The sequence below is a fragment of the Ixodes scapularis genome, unplaced genomic scaffold (genome assembly GCF_016920785.2).
Source record: "Ixodes scapularis isolate PalLabHiFi unplaced genomic scaffold, ASM1692078v2 PGA_scaffold7__128_contigs__length_106722199, whole genome shotgun sequence".
Classification (NCBI taxonomy): Eukaryota; Metazoa; Arthropoda; class Arachnida; order Ixodida; family Ixodidae; genus Ixodes; species Ixodes scapularis.
In genome coordinates, this window is record NW_024609882.1 from 74,109,661 (window position 1) to 74,126,846 (window position 17,186).

Genomic DNA, 17,186 nt, shown 5'->3' on the forward strand with positions numbered 1-17,186 from the left:
CGGTTCAACATGGAGAAGTTGCCGATAGCCGTAGTACGTGCTGCCCTTTCTGTAGAACAAAAAGCCGCTTCTGTTTCAACTGTTCGGACTAAAGCTGCTCGCAGGGTCATTGGGCGTCCAAGGCGGGCAATTTGTTGAATATGGACATCATTAATTGTGTCCAGAAATGAAGCGGTAGCCAAGGTACTTATCGTGTTGGGGAAAGAGCTTGGAAAGGATTTACGTGCAAGACGTTCGATGCTGGCTGCCAGCTCTGCGATAACCTCGCCACAACGTTGACGGCGAGAGCGTAGTTCCGCAAAGGGAAGTTGCTCAAGGTGAGAGTCGCCGAATCGAGCGTCAGGGCAGCGATCAAGATAGGTAAGTCGTGAAGGAAGTTCCCTGGGATAGTCTCTAAGATTTCGACGGCCTTCCCCTGGAGGTAGGCCACTAGGGCGCTTGCTTGGATTGAGACGTTCCAGCCGCTGGCTTCTGCGATCGTTTCAGACTGCATCTGATAGGGTTTCCAGTAAACCGTTTCGTCAAATGGGTGTGGTTTCAATAGAAAAGCGCTGTGTGGTGCACTACCGTGAGGAGCACCACCTCCCCGGGAAAGTTGTGGTAAGGGCTCGGCTTGTTGTAGTTGAGAATGGAGGGCCTGGAATTTTAATTGTAAATGGCGCACCTGGATTTCCGTGCGATCCTGGCATCAGCGCCCATGGCATATCGATCTTCCACGTCTCAATCGTCGTCGTCGTCGTCCTCATCGACGTGGGAGTGAGAGCGGGTGAGAGGCATATCCCACCGCTGCAACCAAAACTATAGCGATAATCTGCCTCTGTTACTGAGAGGAGCCGTCCCGTTCTCAATTCCGGTCGTCTTATTCTTTTATGATCGTACTAATATAGAGTGTTCTATTGAACATCCTAAATACACCCGAAAACAATGCTGCATGGCTACTAAAATATCTGCCGCACAAACGTGCAGACCGCGCTTCAAATTAGATGCTGAAATTGAAACGGACAGAGCATTATGTTGGGAGCAAATATTAAATCAGCAAATTATTAAATTTGAATGCCAATATTGGTTGTAAGTGCCGTAATCAATAGTGGTCCAATAATGGCTTAGGTGTTGGTTAAAGTTTTTCCCAACGTTGTCAGTGTTGGTTAAAGGGCGGTCATAAAATGGCACGATTGATTGATTGATTATTAGGTGCTTAATGGCGCAAAAAGCAGCATAGGCCATGCTGCACCAAAGAAATAATTAAAAGACTCTATAGTAAAAGGAAGGAATTACTATGCAGAGGATCTATAACTGGTGCAGGTAGCCAGTTTTTTTAAGAAAATCTAAAATATGACCAAAAGGAACTAAAGGTTCATCTCCCAGTAAAAAGGCTGGATGAAATGGAAGGTATCCAGAAAGTGAAGGGAAACTTGTTCGACGTTCTTGATCAAAGAATTTGCAGTGCCATAGAATATGCTGTATTTTTAGCAATTCACCGCAATGCTCGCAGACTGGGGTGTCCTCACCACAAAAAAGATGTCGATGGGTGACACGTAAATGTCCAATTCTCAAACGACACATTAAAGCTTTATGGCGACGGTCTCTATGGTGCGAACTCTCCCATACCTCCAAACGTGGTTTGATGACGTGTAGCTTATTATGTATTTCTTTGTCTCAGTCTTGCTGCCAGGCATAATAAATTGTTTTTTTAAGAACTTGTTTAAAATCTTCTTGAGGCAGCTGAACGGATGTTTCCAGAGCATCCTTAACAGAGGCTGCTAGCCTATCCGCTTTCTAATTACCTGAAATTCCCACATGGCTTGGTACCCAGCACAGCTTGATATTGTATCCCATTTGGAAAGCCAGGTTTAACTCTATCCGTACTTGTTGCACGTGCCGATTCTTAGAATCATTGAGGGAACAGAGAGAGATGATAGCACTCTGAGAGTCTACAAACAAGATAGCTTTCCTGATGTTCTTGCCTAATATATATTCAATGACCATGAGCACACCATAAAGTTCTGCAGTAAAAATGCTGGCAACAGAGTGAAGCCGTCGAGCTTTTACAAAGTGTTCTGAATATAAAGCCGAACCGACAAAGTGTGGAGTTTTTGCACCATCAGTGAAGAATTGTGCATGGTCCTTATACTTAGCTTGCAAGGTCATAAACTCTTGCTGAAGGACTAGTGGTGCAACAGTTCGCTTATAGTATTTCGCTAGCGACCAGTCACAGGTATAGTGCACCGCCTTCCAAGGAGCAATGCTTCGAACTCTCGTCATCAAGCTACGCTCAGGAAGCGCAAGCTGAGGGGATTCAGACATGCATTGAATGCGGAGGCTTAAAGGCCGTACTATACTTGGCTTGTTCTCAAAAAGACGTAAAAAAGGAGATACCTGCAAACAACGGAAGGATGAGTGTTCAGGGTCAGATGTGACTTTATAACTATAGCATAGGCTGAGGAACTGTCTTCGCTTTTTTAGTGCCATTTGGTACGTCCCTGCATACAAACTCAGGACAGGCGACGTTCGGAAGGCCCCCGTGGCAAGTCGAAGTCCAAGGTGATGCACAGGATCTAGCATTTTTGAAGATGACGGTCGTGCCGAGCCATATACAACCGCACCATAGTCGAGACGGGAACGAACCAGCGAGTTGAAGAGTCGCAGGAGGCACCTCCTGTCAGAACCCCAGGACATGTGTGCAAGCATCCTGAGGACGTTGGCAGATTTAAGACACTTTCGCTTCAGTTATTTTAGATGGGTCTGAAAAGTGAGCTTCTTATCAAAAATAACACCCAAGAATTTGTGTTCATGCCTAACGGTTACGTCAGTGCCATTCATCTGCAAGCTGGGATCTAGCGACAACCCTCGACGTAATGAAAAAGGCACGCACACTGTCTTTTATGGTGCAAGCCGGAAGCCATTTTCATCGGCCCACTTTCTCATCCTATTTATTGCTATCTGTAATTGGCGCTCACAAATTGACAAGTTCCATGAGGAGAAAGCGATCTGGACATCGTCTACGTACAATGAATAAAAAACTGATGGTGGTATAACCGCAGCGAGGCTGTTGATCTTAATTGCGAACGAGGTAACACTCAAGACACCTCCTTATGGGACGCCGTTTTCTTGTGTAAAACATTCGAGAGCGTGGATGTGGATCCCAGGCGGACCTGAAAGAAACGGTCTGTCAAGAAGTCCTTTAAGCAACGCAGCATGCGACCACGAACACCGCACCTATACAGGTCCTAAAGTATTCCGTACAACCATGCCGTATCGTAAGCTTTCTGTAAATCAAAAAAGACAGAAACTCAATGCTGCCGGTTCACAAAAGCCTCACGTACGAAAGTCTCCAACCGGACAAGGTGATCTAAGGTTCAGCGACCTCTTCTAAAACCCCACTGGTTTTTATCGGAAATTTTCTTTTGTTCCACAATGTATACTAGCCTTCTGTTTATCAGCCGTTCATAAGTTTTTCCTAGACAACTAGTCAGTGCTATAGGCCGATAACTTGCTGGTAGGGAAGGGTCTTTGCCAGGCTTCAAGATGGGAATGATGTGTGCTCGCTTCCAGCAATGTGGAAAACAAGAAGCTTCCCATAAATGATTAAAGAAAAACAACAAATTCACCAAGGACTCAGCCGACAAGTGCCTCAGGAGTTCATAATGAGTCATATCTAGACCAGGTGCTGACTGCTTCCTTACTGCAAGGGCTATTTCAAGCTCACACATTGTGAACGGCCGGTTGTAACCAGTATCACTTCCAGAGAAATCAATTGGCTGTTTTCCTGCCAAGGACCTGATTTTTTTTAATTTAGTAGTGTAATTTGAAGAACTGGAGACATCTCGAAAATGATCAGCAAGAATGTCAGCCTGATCCTTCAGGGATGGGGATGATGAAGGAAAGAGGGGAACGCTGAAGGAGTGGTAAGTACCCCGAATTTTCCGAACACGATCCCATACCTCTTTTGCAGGAACAAAACTGTTTAGAGAGGATACATATTTCACCCGTGAGGTCTTCTTGGCTTGTTTTCGTGTCCAACGAGCTTTTGCTTTACACTGTTTGAATTCGATCTTGTTCTGAACAGTCGGATACCGCCGAAACCTTCCCCAAGCCTTATCCTGAGCTTTTATGGTGGTTGTACAGTCCTTGTTCCACCGAGGCTTGCATTTCTTGGGAATATTTCCAGAAGTTCGGTGAACTGACAGAGAAGCGGCATTTATATTTTTTTTCAGGAAGGTAAAGAGTCGCTTCCTCAGGAGACATAGCTAAAAAAACAGCAGGATCGACGACTGCCTGCAGAGAAAATAAAGCCCAGTCGGCTTTATTTGACTTCCAGTTGGGAGCACAAGCTCGAAGAGAAGGAAGGGATACTGAACTTTCTAAAATTACAGGAAAATGGTCACTACCAAAAGGATTTTCTAAAACCTTCCAAGAAAAACAAGAAAGTAAAGTAGGTGATGTTATGGAAACGTCAATGGAAGTAAAAGTATTATGAGGTGCACTAAAAAAAAGTTGGTTGTCTCTTGTTTAGAAGGCAAAGACCAGATGACAGTAAAAAACGTTCTATGACACCGCCACGGGAGTCTTGACGAGCACTGCCCCACATGGGGTGGTGTGCATTAAAATCTCCTTAGATTAAAAAAGGCTGTGGGAGTTGGCCCACAAGTCCTTGCAGGTCATGTAAATGCACTGGAAAGTTTGGTGGAAGGTAAAGCGAAACAATAGTAATTAGGCGGTCAAGCAGAACACGAACTACTACTGTCTCTAAGGTGGTTGCGAGAGGGACAGGCGCACAGGCAATACCACTCTGCACAACCACAGCTACTCCACCAGAAGAGGTGTTGCAAGAAACACGGTCTTCTCTAAAAACCTGATGTCGCCGTAGTACCTGTGTATGTGTTTCATTAAGATGAGTCTCCTGTAAACAGATGGCAACAGGCTGGAGCTCATCGAGAAAAAAAGTTGACATCATAAACATTACGAAAAAGACGGCGGCAGTTCCACTGCATTATACCTATATTTTTAACCGTTTAAAACAAAATAAGTATAACATACAAATTATATTAAAAAGCTATATTCCTTAAGGTTTAAAATCTATTTTCACACGCGGTGCACTTTGTTTTTTTTTGTTCTTTTTTTTTTTTTTTGGGGGGGGGGGGGGGTTATTCTGCCTCCGATTAGAGTCACCGGAGGCAGAGGGGGTGGACTCTGATCTTGAGAGGAGAGCCTCCTCATCAGATCTCGACCCACCCTCGTCCATGGGCTCGTCTGCAGCTGCCGGCAGCTGGCCCTTGGAGGTCGACTGCCTTGGCACTTCCCCAGGCTTCCTCTGGGGAGCAGAGGTGTGCGGAGGTAGTCCCCTGCCCCGAGAGGTCGAAGCAGCTGGTTGAGCAGGAGAAGTCATCTCCTGTTCTGGGGTGGATGCTGGCAAAGCAGCACTCACCTCTCGGTTCGGAGGCGGGGCCACTGGCGCCGCTCTCGGGGGTTGAGAGGGGGACCGTGACGGGAGATGCAGGTCGTCCGGAGACGTCTGCGTTCCCATCGAAACCACTGGCAGCGCTGGTCCCATGCGCACGGCCTCGGCATGAGACCTTTTAGATACAAAAGCAAAACGCTTCTTTGCCTCAGTGTAGGTGATGTTTTCAGTAACTTTTAATGGAAGAACTTCTTTCTCGTCTTTCCACACAGGGCAAGATCGAGAGTATGCCGGGTGCTTGCCACTACAGTTCGCACAATGAGGCTCATTATCGCACACATCTGCGACGTGCTCCTTGCTGGAGCACTTTGCACAGGTGTCCCTTCCCCGACAGTTCCGTGACCCATGGCCGAACCTCTGGCACTTAAAGCACCGTTGAGGGTTCGTCACATAAGGTCGAACCCGGCATTGGAGGTAACCTGCCTTTACAGTCTGCGGCAGAATGGTTGAATCGAAAGTCAAAATGATATGTTTTGTCTTCCGTTCCACACCATCACGGCGGATAGTGATCCGTCGTGCATCTATAACTCCTTGACCAGAGGGGCCCTCAGTTATCTCTGGCTCAGGTGAGTTAAGCAAGTCATCCTCAGAAATGACCCCTTGAACACTGTTCAGTTTGCGTTAATGACTGACGCTTACTTTCTAGTCGGAGACAAGGTTGAGTTTAAGAACGGCATCACTTTGCTGCTTTGTGTTGACCTCGACAAGGAGATCATCAGATCCCATCTTCTTTGCATTGTAATTGGCGCCAATAACACCCTCAAGAACTTAGGAGACCAGAAAGGGAGAAAGTTTGCCAAGTGGCTTGTCACCTTCTGAGTGCATAACAAGGAACTCCGGGAATTTCTGCAGTACAAAAGATTGTTTCATCGTGTTCAGTGCTTCGGTGCGACCCCTTTTGGGGGGCCGATCAAAGGGTTTAAGCTTGGAACCCATATGAAGGGGGAGAGTTTTCGGAAACTGTGGTGCACCGCCCGCCACAAGGGAATAGGTAACGCTCCATAACAAGAATGGCTTGGCTGAAGACGTTACTCTATTAGTGCTGCCCAGTCTCTATAACCAAGAGTGGTTCTGGACAAGGTGTCTGTCGCCACCCAAGGTTAGTCTTTGCAGCCAAAGGAGTTGAAAAGGAAAGAAGAGAAATGGGAAGAGTGAAAAGGAGGAGAAAACAAGGGTGAAAGTAGAGAGGGGATAGTAGAAGTGGCGACTAGACTGAATCATCCTTGCCGGGCCTTACCAGGACTCCCGTCTACGAGAAGCAGGGGCCGAAGTGGTGTATTGCCTCACCCGGGGGGTCCCGAAGAGTCCAAACCTACCCCGCGCTCGGCTCAACCACCAGGACGCCCTTTTCCCCGGACACGGGAAAGCCACGCACAGCCATACGTGGGCGGGCGAACCCGCATGGCTCGGGGTCCGTGAAGACGCCACTCTCCAAACACCTGCTTTCACAGGTGCCCCCTGCGGGGATAAAATGGCACGAATGACAGTCCAATATTGATTTAAATATTGGTCGAATTGTTGGAATTTGTGAAAGGTCTAGAATTTGACCGGGCAGCGCTTTCGGGAAAAGCAACGTAAGGCCAATATTCGAGCCAATGTTTGCCAGCAGAAGGCCCATCTTGGTCCAACAATGGTGTGCTGCTTGGGTTGCTCAAAAAAAAAATTCGTCTCTTGTGTATCTATACTGAAATGCGCTCCGACACCAGCCACACAAGTTTACAATTTAAGTCAACCGTCACACAGCAGGCGGTATTGACGCGACCAGTAACAGACGACTATCCCTCTGAATAGAGTGACTAAACCAAGAATGCTGCCTTGTTGTGCCAAACAATTCCATTGTCAAACCTAACGGGTCTAATGAAATTCTTTTTTTATCAGAAACGACCTCTTTTTTCGTTGCTGCGAAAGCAGCGATGAAGTACACGTGTCCCTTTATCTAGTGCTGCCTCAAGTGCCAGTCAAATTCGTGCTACACGAACTCAATGATAGGCGTACCGGCGGACATGGGGTTCACAAAACCCTACAATGTGTTTGTCACAAAATCTGCTGGTTTGGCACCAGCCATGATGTGTGCTAGTGAGGCAAAAGGAGTGACCACTTTGCACTGCGCAGAGGACGTCCGTGCAGTTGTCGGAAGAAGATAGGCTACAACGTTGGTGTGCCATTTGAGTGGGTGCCCATTGACACGGTAGGCCCACTACCACGTCAATGGGCACCCACCAAGGATAAATTCTCTCTTTATAGGAAAGGACCTCCTTTTTCGTTGCTGCGAAAGCAGCGACGAAGTACACGTGTCCCTTTATCTAGTGCTGACTCAAGTGCACTCAAATCTGTGCCACAGAAACTCAATGATAGGCGTACCGGTGGACATGTTGGGGTTCACAAAACCCTACAATGGGTTTGTCACAAAATCTGCTGGTTTGGCACCAGCCATGATGTGTGCTAGTGAGGCAAAAGGAGTGAGCACGGTGCACTGCGCAAAGGACGTCCGTGCAGTTGTCGGAAGAAGATGGGGTACAACGTCGGTGTGCCATTTGAGTGGGTGCCTATCGACGTGGTCGGGCCACCAGCAGAAATTTCATGAGGTAATCGGCCTCCAGTAATTGCGGATTATTTCACTAAATGATTGTTTTCGTGATTCACTTAAGCATGAGTCCGTGCCAACCATAAAAGGTTTGAGCCCTTCCCTCTCATCTGAACCCTCCCTCAACTAATGTAGTCGCGTTCTGTGACCATATCCGCAATCGTTGCAGGAAGCACTTATCAACGGCATGCTCGAGAAAAGCAAGATAGAGAAAACAACGCGTGTGTTATTTAACGTTTGCGGTCAATTTGATCTGGTGGTGTTAAGAGTTGTCTAGACTTCTGTTGCATTGTCGCAAATTGCACATTAAGTTATGGTAAGACTCTATGTTTACTGTCACGCTTAACACAATGTGAGAGGAATGGATGATTTACTCGAAAAAATCTAGTAAAATTAGGTTTTCGACTTTATAATATATAACAAGAAATATCCACATGGCGCATCTATTCCGCGAGCAAACATCATTTCTGGAGTGATGCTCTATTTAAAAATTCTTGAGAGGCGTTCTACGGCGAATCTGTTCTGTCTTGAAGTTCGCCGAGAGAGTCGGTAAGTTTGGAATGAACTCGATATACAAAATTGGGTTTTATTCATTTCCGCAGAACTAAATTATTTTATGTTCTATGCAGTTTTTTCATTGTCACGGTGTCATGTCTCGATGTTTTATAGCCGGCGACGAGGTACATTTTAAGTTGTTTTGGAATATGCCAGTCTTTGCTTCAAATGTGTTCCGGTGTTCGGAAGAAAATCAAAATAAAACGATAGGCATATTCTGCCATTGCAAAAATATTTTACTTAAAATTTACTATGTGTATTATGCTCGGAAACTTACTCCTTCTCCTGTGAGATTGCATGCAATTTTTCCTCCTTCTTTGATAAGTTTCGTGCACTCGTTCTCTATGTCAAGGGGCCACGAAGACGACTCCCCTAAAACGGAACAATGATACATAGCCATAACTTGCACTGAACACGACTCAATTATTGAGCACTGCACTAAACCTTGTGTAGCAAATGGCTACAAACACAATAGAGATATTTCAAGTTGTAATACGTACGACGCAAAGAAAACACGTAAAGTTTAATGCAAAGTTTAGGATGTCATTACTCTTGGCATCTCCAGTCTCACCTTTTTTTTTGTTTTCTGCAGTTGAAGTGCTGAAGGTAGAGTATCAATGTTTATCTTGGAACTCCTTGATTCGCCTCGAACGCTTGCCACCAGTTAACTCGTATAAGTGACTAAAAGTGCATTTATTATTTCTTCATCTATGAAGTTTTGCTTTGTTTTTACATTTCTCTAACAGCTTTACACTGGAGGCACTCTTTCAACATCGACAAAAGGCTTTACAATTATCATCATATAAATTTATTAAACGTTATGAAAACGGAAAAAAGGGGGGGGGGACGACTAAGTTTTTGATTCCTTGCGACTTTTTTTTATTTATTTATCTATAAAACTAAGTGTTTCGAGCCCATTAAAAATGAACTCTCCCGCCTTATTTTTGCTCAGTGAAGCGGTAGGAAACGCATGTCAAAATTTAAAGCCCCCGTAAAAATATTTAAAGATGTTTACAAATCTTTGTAACTCGAACTTAAAGCGCAGCGTTTGAAGAAGAGGGGAGAGTACAGAGGTGGAGGATATTTCCCTCTTCCTTGTTCTCCTTGTCCACCCGTCCTCCTCCCCTCCTCCTCTGCTCCTCGTCCTCACATCCTTTCTTCCTTCCCCTCTCCTCGTTTTCTTCTCCTCCTCTTCCCTTCTACCCTAACCAACACCTCCTAGAAATAAGACCGTAGCGCTCCGAGTGGGCACGTCACAATGTCGGAAGAAGGAAGGCAATGGCGCAATTACGTGAGAAAATGTCTGCTGTCGACGCGTCTCGACGTGAAAAAAGGGATTCTTCTCGAGCGGCGCGGTAATGTCTGTGCGCGTTTATCCGACATTAATACACGTTTTAAAAGCGGAGTCTTGTACAATTTATTATATATATATAATATAAACGTAATATACAACGCTTTACCAAGTTTGAAAGTACCAAATTTATATTTATGATTATCCCCGTAACCGCGGGACTACGCGCAGTCCCGCAGCTCCCCACACTTTTCGAATGAACCGGCTCCGAATTTCCTATGCGACATCCTCTTCCCTCGTACGAGCTCTGATTCAGGTAAATTTACGTTGTGTGTGAGCTGCTGACTGCCTGCAAAGGCACGCTGAGACATTTCACAAGGGAAAGGAACCGAAAAAAATATCCATTCATCGCCACAGGGAGGGAGCGCACACGAGCAAGAGATGGGTCGATAATGTTAAGCCTCTCGTCCCACACTGCTGGTGCTGCTCTCGCGTGTGTGTGAGGTTCTTTTGATCCTCCTACCCGTCGTTTTTTGTTGTTTTTTTTTGTCGTCACCGCAATCTCGGGTAGATTTTTTTTTTTTTTTTTTTTTGTGTGCGTCCGCTTGATATTACGGCATTTACGTGGATTCGCGAAACAAGTCCAGCTACGCTTTGAGTGACATGTTTGGCAACTAGTCAACGATGACACTGGTCGGTGACTTCTCTCTCGACAGAGAGATACTTCTAGAAGTTCGTGTTCAAATATTTTCGTGATGGATCGTGTGGGACGTACGGATACGATCGACAGGTGAGGAACAACTTATTTACGGGCTTTCTTGGTCATGTAAGACGCAAGTAAAGTACTGCAGTCGTTTTTTGTTTTTTTTTCTTCATCTCGTGATAGAATGTAATTTTGTTCCTCGTCGTTATCCGTTTGCTATTGCGTCGACATTTGTAAATATGCGTGGTAATATTCTAGTTTTTACTGGAATGTAAATAACAAGTTTGTGTGATTATTAAAAGTGCATTGTTTGTGTTTATCTGTTTATTTATACTAATGTTATTTTGTTGCGTTTACTGCGTTTATACTAGAATCTTAACTGTTTTAAGGTAATATTATTATTGTATGCAAAATAGGTTATATTTTGTTCTTAGGCAACTTGAGCCCATAGGGAGAATTAAATTTGTTGACTGTAAATAGTAAGTTTAGTACCCCTGCCATTTAATCAGCTCGCTGTTTTGAGTGATCATATGAGCGTCCCAAGCTGATTTGTCGGACCCATATTGTCATTCGATCTAAATTACATTAATTTTAATTCAGTGACTGCACGCGATAACAGCGCTTACATGATCGTAAGTGTGTCACTTACGATCACTTGTCGAGCCGTGTCCGCGTTGGCTACGTCTGCCTGATTTTGAACTGATCTGTATTGCTGTGTCCAATCACTGCGTGTCTCGCCATTTTGTTGAAATATTTGCGTATAAAATATGCATTCCTACAGCAATAATTGCGTGACTCAATATTTTCTACTTAAAACACTCACAATTTTCTATAGACTTCTACGCATACCTCGTGCCATTTCGCATCGATTATTTAGCGGTGTAATGTTTGCCCGTGTAATAAAGTGTTTCTTAGACCCGTTGCAATGTGCAGCTTTAATTTAGCTAATAAGACACACGTATTTGATGAAAAGCGCGTTACGACGGTCGATCTACGCGCGTTGCCTTCGCTTCGACTCGCGCCCCGATGGCCTTCCTTCGCCACGTCACGGGAAGAGCGCTACGGCCTTATTTCTAGAAAATGTTGCCCTAATCCTCCTCCTCTCCCCCTTCTCCTCCTCCAAACTAATCCTTTTCCTCCTCCTCCTCCTCCTTTATTAGACCTCCAGTTATTTCCTACACCCCTCCACTTTTCCTCCTCATCCACCTGTCTTGCTTCTGCTGCTCCTCCTTCTAGCCCCTCTTCCTCCACCGGTCCTCCTCCTCTCCCATTCTTCTCCTCAAGCCATCCTCCTACTCTCCTCTTCGTCGCCGCTTTCTTCATTCATTTTCCTCCTCTCCCCTCACCTTCCGCGATACCTTCCCCTTCTCCTCCTCCGCACGCGGCGTCAATTTTCCCGCTAAACCTAGCGGAAAAACCGAATTCGCTCCAAGTTGACATGACACCAAGTCATTTGACGTCATTTTCCCCTCTATATTTAGCGGGGAAACTGTACTGGCGTTGAGGTCCCGTGAGCTCCATTTTCGTGCTAAATTTAGCGGGAAATCGAATTGCTCTTGGGGTCACGCGATGTCAATTTTCCCGCTAAATCTAGCGAAGAAACTGAATTTGTTCAAAGTTGACGTGACATCATGTCATGTGTTGTCATTTTCCCCTCGAAATTTAGCGGGGAATGGAATTGGTGTTGAAGTCACTTGATGTCATTTTTTCCGCTAAATTTAGCGCGGTTGCGCTTACGCCAACGGCGACAGAAACGCCGACGCGGCTCAACTCGGAAATGGGCTCCTAAGGGCTGCCCTCTAAGAAATGAAAGACGTTTACAAATATCTGTAATGCGAAATCAGAGCGCAGCTTTTGAGGAGGAAGAGTTTAGGGTACAGAGGGGGTACACCCCTCCTATTCCGTACCCTCCCCTTCTCCTCTCCTCCTCCCCTCCGGCTCTCCTCCTCCTATCCTCATCCACCCCTCCTGCCCTCCTTTCCTTCTCATTCTCCTCCCGTCATCCTTCTCTACTCCCCCTTCTCTCCTCTTCTCCACCTCCTGCCCTCCCCCTAATACGTACCCTCTCCTCCTTCTCCTTTACACTCTCCCTTTCTCCCACCGTTTTCCCGCTAAATTTAGCTGGAAAATGGACGCCGCGGTACCTCAACAAACCTTCAGTTTCCCTGCTAAAGTTAGCGTGGAATATAACGTCCCATGACATCGTGTCACGTCACCTATGAACAAAATGATTTTCTACGCTATGTTTAGCAGCAAAATTGACATCACGTGACCTCAACACCAATTTAATTTCCCGCTAAAGTTAGCAAGGCGGTTGCGCCGACGGCGACGGCGACGCCGCCATTCGCAGAAACGCTTGTCTAATAGCAGCTCTCTAAAAATACGTTCTTCCGCAATATTTAGGTAACGAGACATCTTAAGATTGAGGAGCGATTCCGAAACGTGCTACTATTTAGCACGAAATAGTAAACCTTTGAAATCGCTTTCATTTTGACTTAGCTTTCCAACAGTATCGTTGAAACATGAATTATGACAAGCATGTCACAGAAACAACTCTCCCCGAAAACAAGTAAAGAGCGATATGTTTTCGTTAGAAATATTTTCAGTGAAAAGCCGTTCCCAACAAGGCCTTCTCCTTCGTCACATCTACCCTTAACAGAATCATATTATAGAATACCCCACGATATTACTCGGTATCGCGACCTCAATATTGTGCTAAATGTTTGGTTTCCTTCTTTTTGAGGGCGTACTTTTTAGATACCTCTTTCATCCGGACAGTTAAACACTCTCTAGATTTCAGTGTCAATTTAGAGTGACACTGCAATTTCCAGCATATTTTTAAGTGCGTGGTTCGAAGTGTGCAATGTCTCCTCTCAAACAAAAAATGCTTTTTGCACCGCAAAAAAAAAAAAAAAAAAAATGCAAACGACCACACAAAGTGTTGCTAGGATTGACAGCGGCAGCTGCTGCGTTATATAAAGGCACGTGGAAGATGTACTTTAAGCCTTTATACTGTACAATGTTTGCAATGAAAACCGGGCAGAGACCATGGCAAGGCGAGAGGGCCGGTCGCCCCAGCATGGCCACAGGGGTATTTCGCGACGGTGGGCTGCCGGATTGGAGGAGAAAATGTGTGCCTCCCCGGAGAGTGCGTGAATGTAGCAGGAAACATGGGGACGCGGATAGCGCTATATCCTGTGATCTTCTCTTTATTTCGGAACAGCGGCGGCCAACAGGAAGGAAAGGGAGGGACTGGGGGAGGGGGGAAAAGCATTGCTGTAGTTGGTGTGTATGTGTGAGGTACGGCAAAGCATTGCTGTAGTTGGTCTGTATGTGTGAGGTACGGCGCTGAGAGAGAGAGATCTCTGGAACTGCACTCTCCGCCTAAATGTAGAGCTAATGCCTAGACCTAGATGCCAAAGTTTCAGACCTAATTGTTTTCTGACTCAAACTTAAGTAATTTCATGAAACTTTCAGTGGCAAAATGAAGCTCGTTATCTCCCATTCTATGTTGGTCGTGGCCATTCAACACCACGCATTCAAATACTCATTGGGACGCAAGTTGAAAATTGAAAATTTAAGAAAATAACTTGTAACTTCTGAATAAGGTAACGGAGCGTTCTGAAACTATGGATTCTGGTTCGGACCGTGAGGTTTAAATTTGTATAGAAAATAAGCTATCGGCGATGCGTATTTTTTTTCCTTTTTTCTTTTTTTGCAGTCAAAAAAAAAATTGTACAAAATATTCTTTTATTATTTCGAGATGTTACAAAGTAAACAGTACTTACAAAGCAAATCTGCGCTATGTTTACGTTTCTAAACATATATTGAGCACAGAGCAATTGCAAAACATGTCTCTATGTGTGACGTTAACCCAGAAATGGGAGCATGTTTCCAACTTGCTCCTAGGGATTCTGAATTTCCAAATTTATTAGAGTGCGTTGGTATGGCACGTGCGAAAGTTTCGTAAAAAAGAATCACTCACTATTTACGTTGCGGGTTCATTTTGACTTTAGAAGTTTTACGAACATGCTCCTATTTAAATACATTGATCCATAAATGACACATATTATCCGAATGGCTCAAATAAGACGCAAACTTATATGGCTATTTTACTTATTCTTTTTTTTTTGGGGGGGGGGGGCTGTGCTAAATTTGAACGTACATATTATGTTTAGATGGTTAAAGGCTAGAAGGGGAGGGTTTTTACTCTTTCATTTAAGGTGTGATTCAGCTTCTCGCAGGAACATTTTAAGTGCACTGGTTAACACCTCAAAATAGGCTTCTGGCGACTCATATCATTTTTTCGAGCATCAAATACGCAAGGAGAACGCACCTCATACAGGTAATATATGGACGTGACCAGAAAATGGATACGCAATGGAGCGCGGAGAAGACTGCAATCATGTAACTTTTGAGTGCTCAACCGCTATATTACACGAAGTTTAAAATATAAAGGTTAGGGTTATGTGCTTGATGATCGTGAATATTTTCTAGAAAACTTAATGTCTCAAAGTTTAAGGAACGTATGTCTTGCGTACAAGGATGGGTACAGCAATAATTATTCAATGCTGTCGCTAAAAGAACCTCCGCCATAGATATCTGAAGTGGATATGTTGTCGCACCCTGAACGTAGAACACACTTTTCAACGCTCTTTTACACCCTGCAACAATGAATAATGAAAGTTCAATAGAATCCTACTTCATTAACATAAATAAATATTATTTAAAAGAAGATTTTGTTAAGCTTGTAGATGTTTGTGTGACTAAAACATCCTTGTTACACGCTTAAGAGTGTAAATAGCTAAGTGTTTGAAGGCAACTGCATATGTGTTTCATTTGAATTCAACTTACCTTTTTGAAATGTGCACATAAGAAGCATCGAGAGGAAAGTTATGAGTAACATTCTTTATATAAGAAGAAAATCAGTTCCCATTAACGTTTATCTGAAAAAAGAAATTGCCCACTGTTACGAGTTCACATTTATAAATAAACTCCAAATTGCTGTGGTGTAAGTCACCATTGAAAAATAATTTGTTCGAACCTTATTTTGTTTGTTATTAGAAAGCATGGAAACATTTTTATAACAAAGCACAAACTCTCACAAATACCTGTCCGTCTCTCTATGCGTCAGGCTGAGCATATATGTTTCCGATAAGTTTAGCGGGTAAGTAGAATTCAAGAGTAATTTTACAACGTTCTAGGTCGCGTCTAATGTGAGAGTATGACTGGATGCTTTAACATCATATTCCGCGACCACGTCTCGTGATACCAGTTTACGTGACATCAAATAATCAACAAAATTATTTCCATAAATTCCCCTCCAAAAACCTCTATGCCCTCTAAAGAAATTAACCAAATAGCTGGGTAATTGTTTTGCATTCCAGGCCTTATACGAATTTCGTGATAAAGTTCATGAACAGTTTTGCTGAAAGCCTTATTTTACACTTTTTATTCTTAATAAATTTCTCCAAAGCCCTGCACACGGTCCAAATTTTCTGCACGAAAGTGTACCGGCTGGACCGTAAATGGCCGCAACCTTACCAGTGATGCGCGGGACACGACCCACTACTATAAACGTAAAAATAAACGCGCTTAGAAAAAATGGCGCCGCGACGCACACCTAACGCGAAAAAGAAGATATCAGAAAGAATAAAAGAAAACTACCCAAAAACGCGGGTTTTGCGCAGACTATTTATTGTGCACTGATATCACCTGCATTACTAGTGGCTGTTCTCTGCCCCATGTCTGCGTAACTATGACACAATTTATTTGCTTTCTTATGTATATCGTGCTTTGTGTCCTGCGTCATATAGATTGCATGAATAATGGTTGTTTCCTGCTCCATGGTTGCGTAACTGTGACAAAATGATTTTCCTTTTTTATATGTATTCTTTTTCGTGTATCTTGCGGCTGACCTTGGTGCCAGGAATGCACCGCCGTTTACAGGTCATCATTTGTATCAAACTTTTTACCCCGAGAACCCTTTTGAGGGTAAAGAATAGGTACAAATCACGAGCTATGAGGTCTGGCAAGTATGTTGGGTGCGGAATACACTCGGAGAGCAGTTTTTGCATTTTACCGCTCTCGCACGTGCCGTGTGAGGGGGCGAATTGTCGTGTTGCAGGATCACCCCTGCGGGGAGCAATCTGCGACGCTTCAACTTTACTGCATGCTTTAAGTGGTTCGCAAGCATCTTGCGGTATGCTGCTTTGTTTGCACTGAGTCCCTTTGGCATGAAATGTTCAACTACCGGGCCTTTATGGTCCCAAACGTGCTTGAGCATTAGGTTTCCCCTCGTTGGCGCTGTCTTGAACTTCAGACTTGGTGACGTTGTGCGTCACCAATCATTGCTTGCTCGCTTTGTGTCTGGCTGAGCGTAGTGTATACAGCATTCACCAATGGTGACAATCCGTCGAAGAAACTCATCCCCTCGACTTCGTAGCGTCGCAGTAGCGCCCCACAAGTATCCACATGCTGCTTCTTAAGGTCCAGCCTAAGTTGTATTCGTACTCACCTGGCGGCTACTTTGTGGTACTTTGGAATATCATGAATCATATGGTGCGCCTAGTCGTGACTAATATTATTTTCGTCA

At 44.4% G+C, this 17,186-nt stretch overlaps 1 protein-coding gene across 1 annotated transcript in view; it reads right to left on the reverse strand.

Annotated features, from left to right (window-relative positions):
* Positions 1 to 15,500, reverse strand: part of LOC120842854 — a 47,064-nt gene extending 31,564 nt beyond the window's left edge. The window contains exons 1-2 of the mRNA XM_042286276.1: positions 15,446 to 15,500; positions 8,875 to 8,969 (exon numbers count right to left, since the gene is read on the reverse strand). Of these exons, the coding sequence (XP_042142210.1) occupies positions 8,875 to 8,969; positions 15,446 to 15,497 (147 nt within the window). The 5' untranslated portion in view covers positions 15,498 to 15,500. The remainder of the gene's footprint in view (positions 1 to 8,874; positions 8,970 to 15,445) is intronic.
* Positions 15,501 to 17,186: the final 1,686 nt, after the last annotated feature.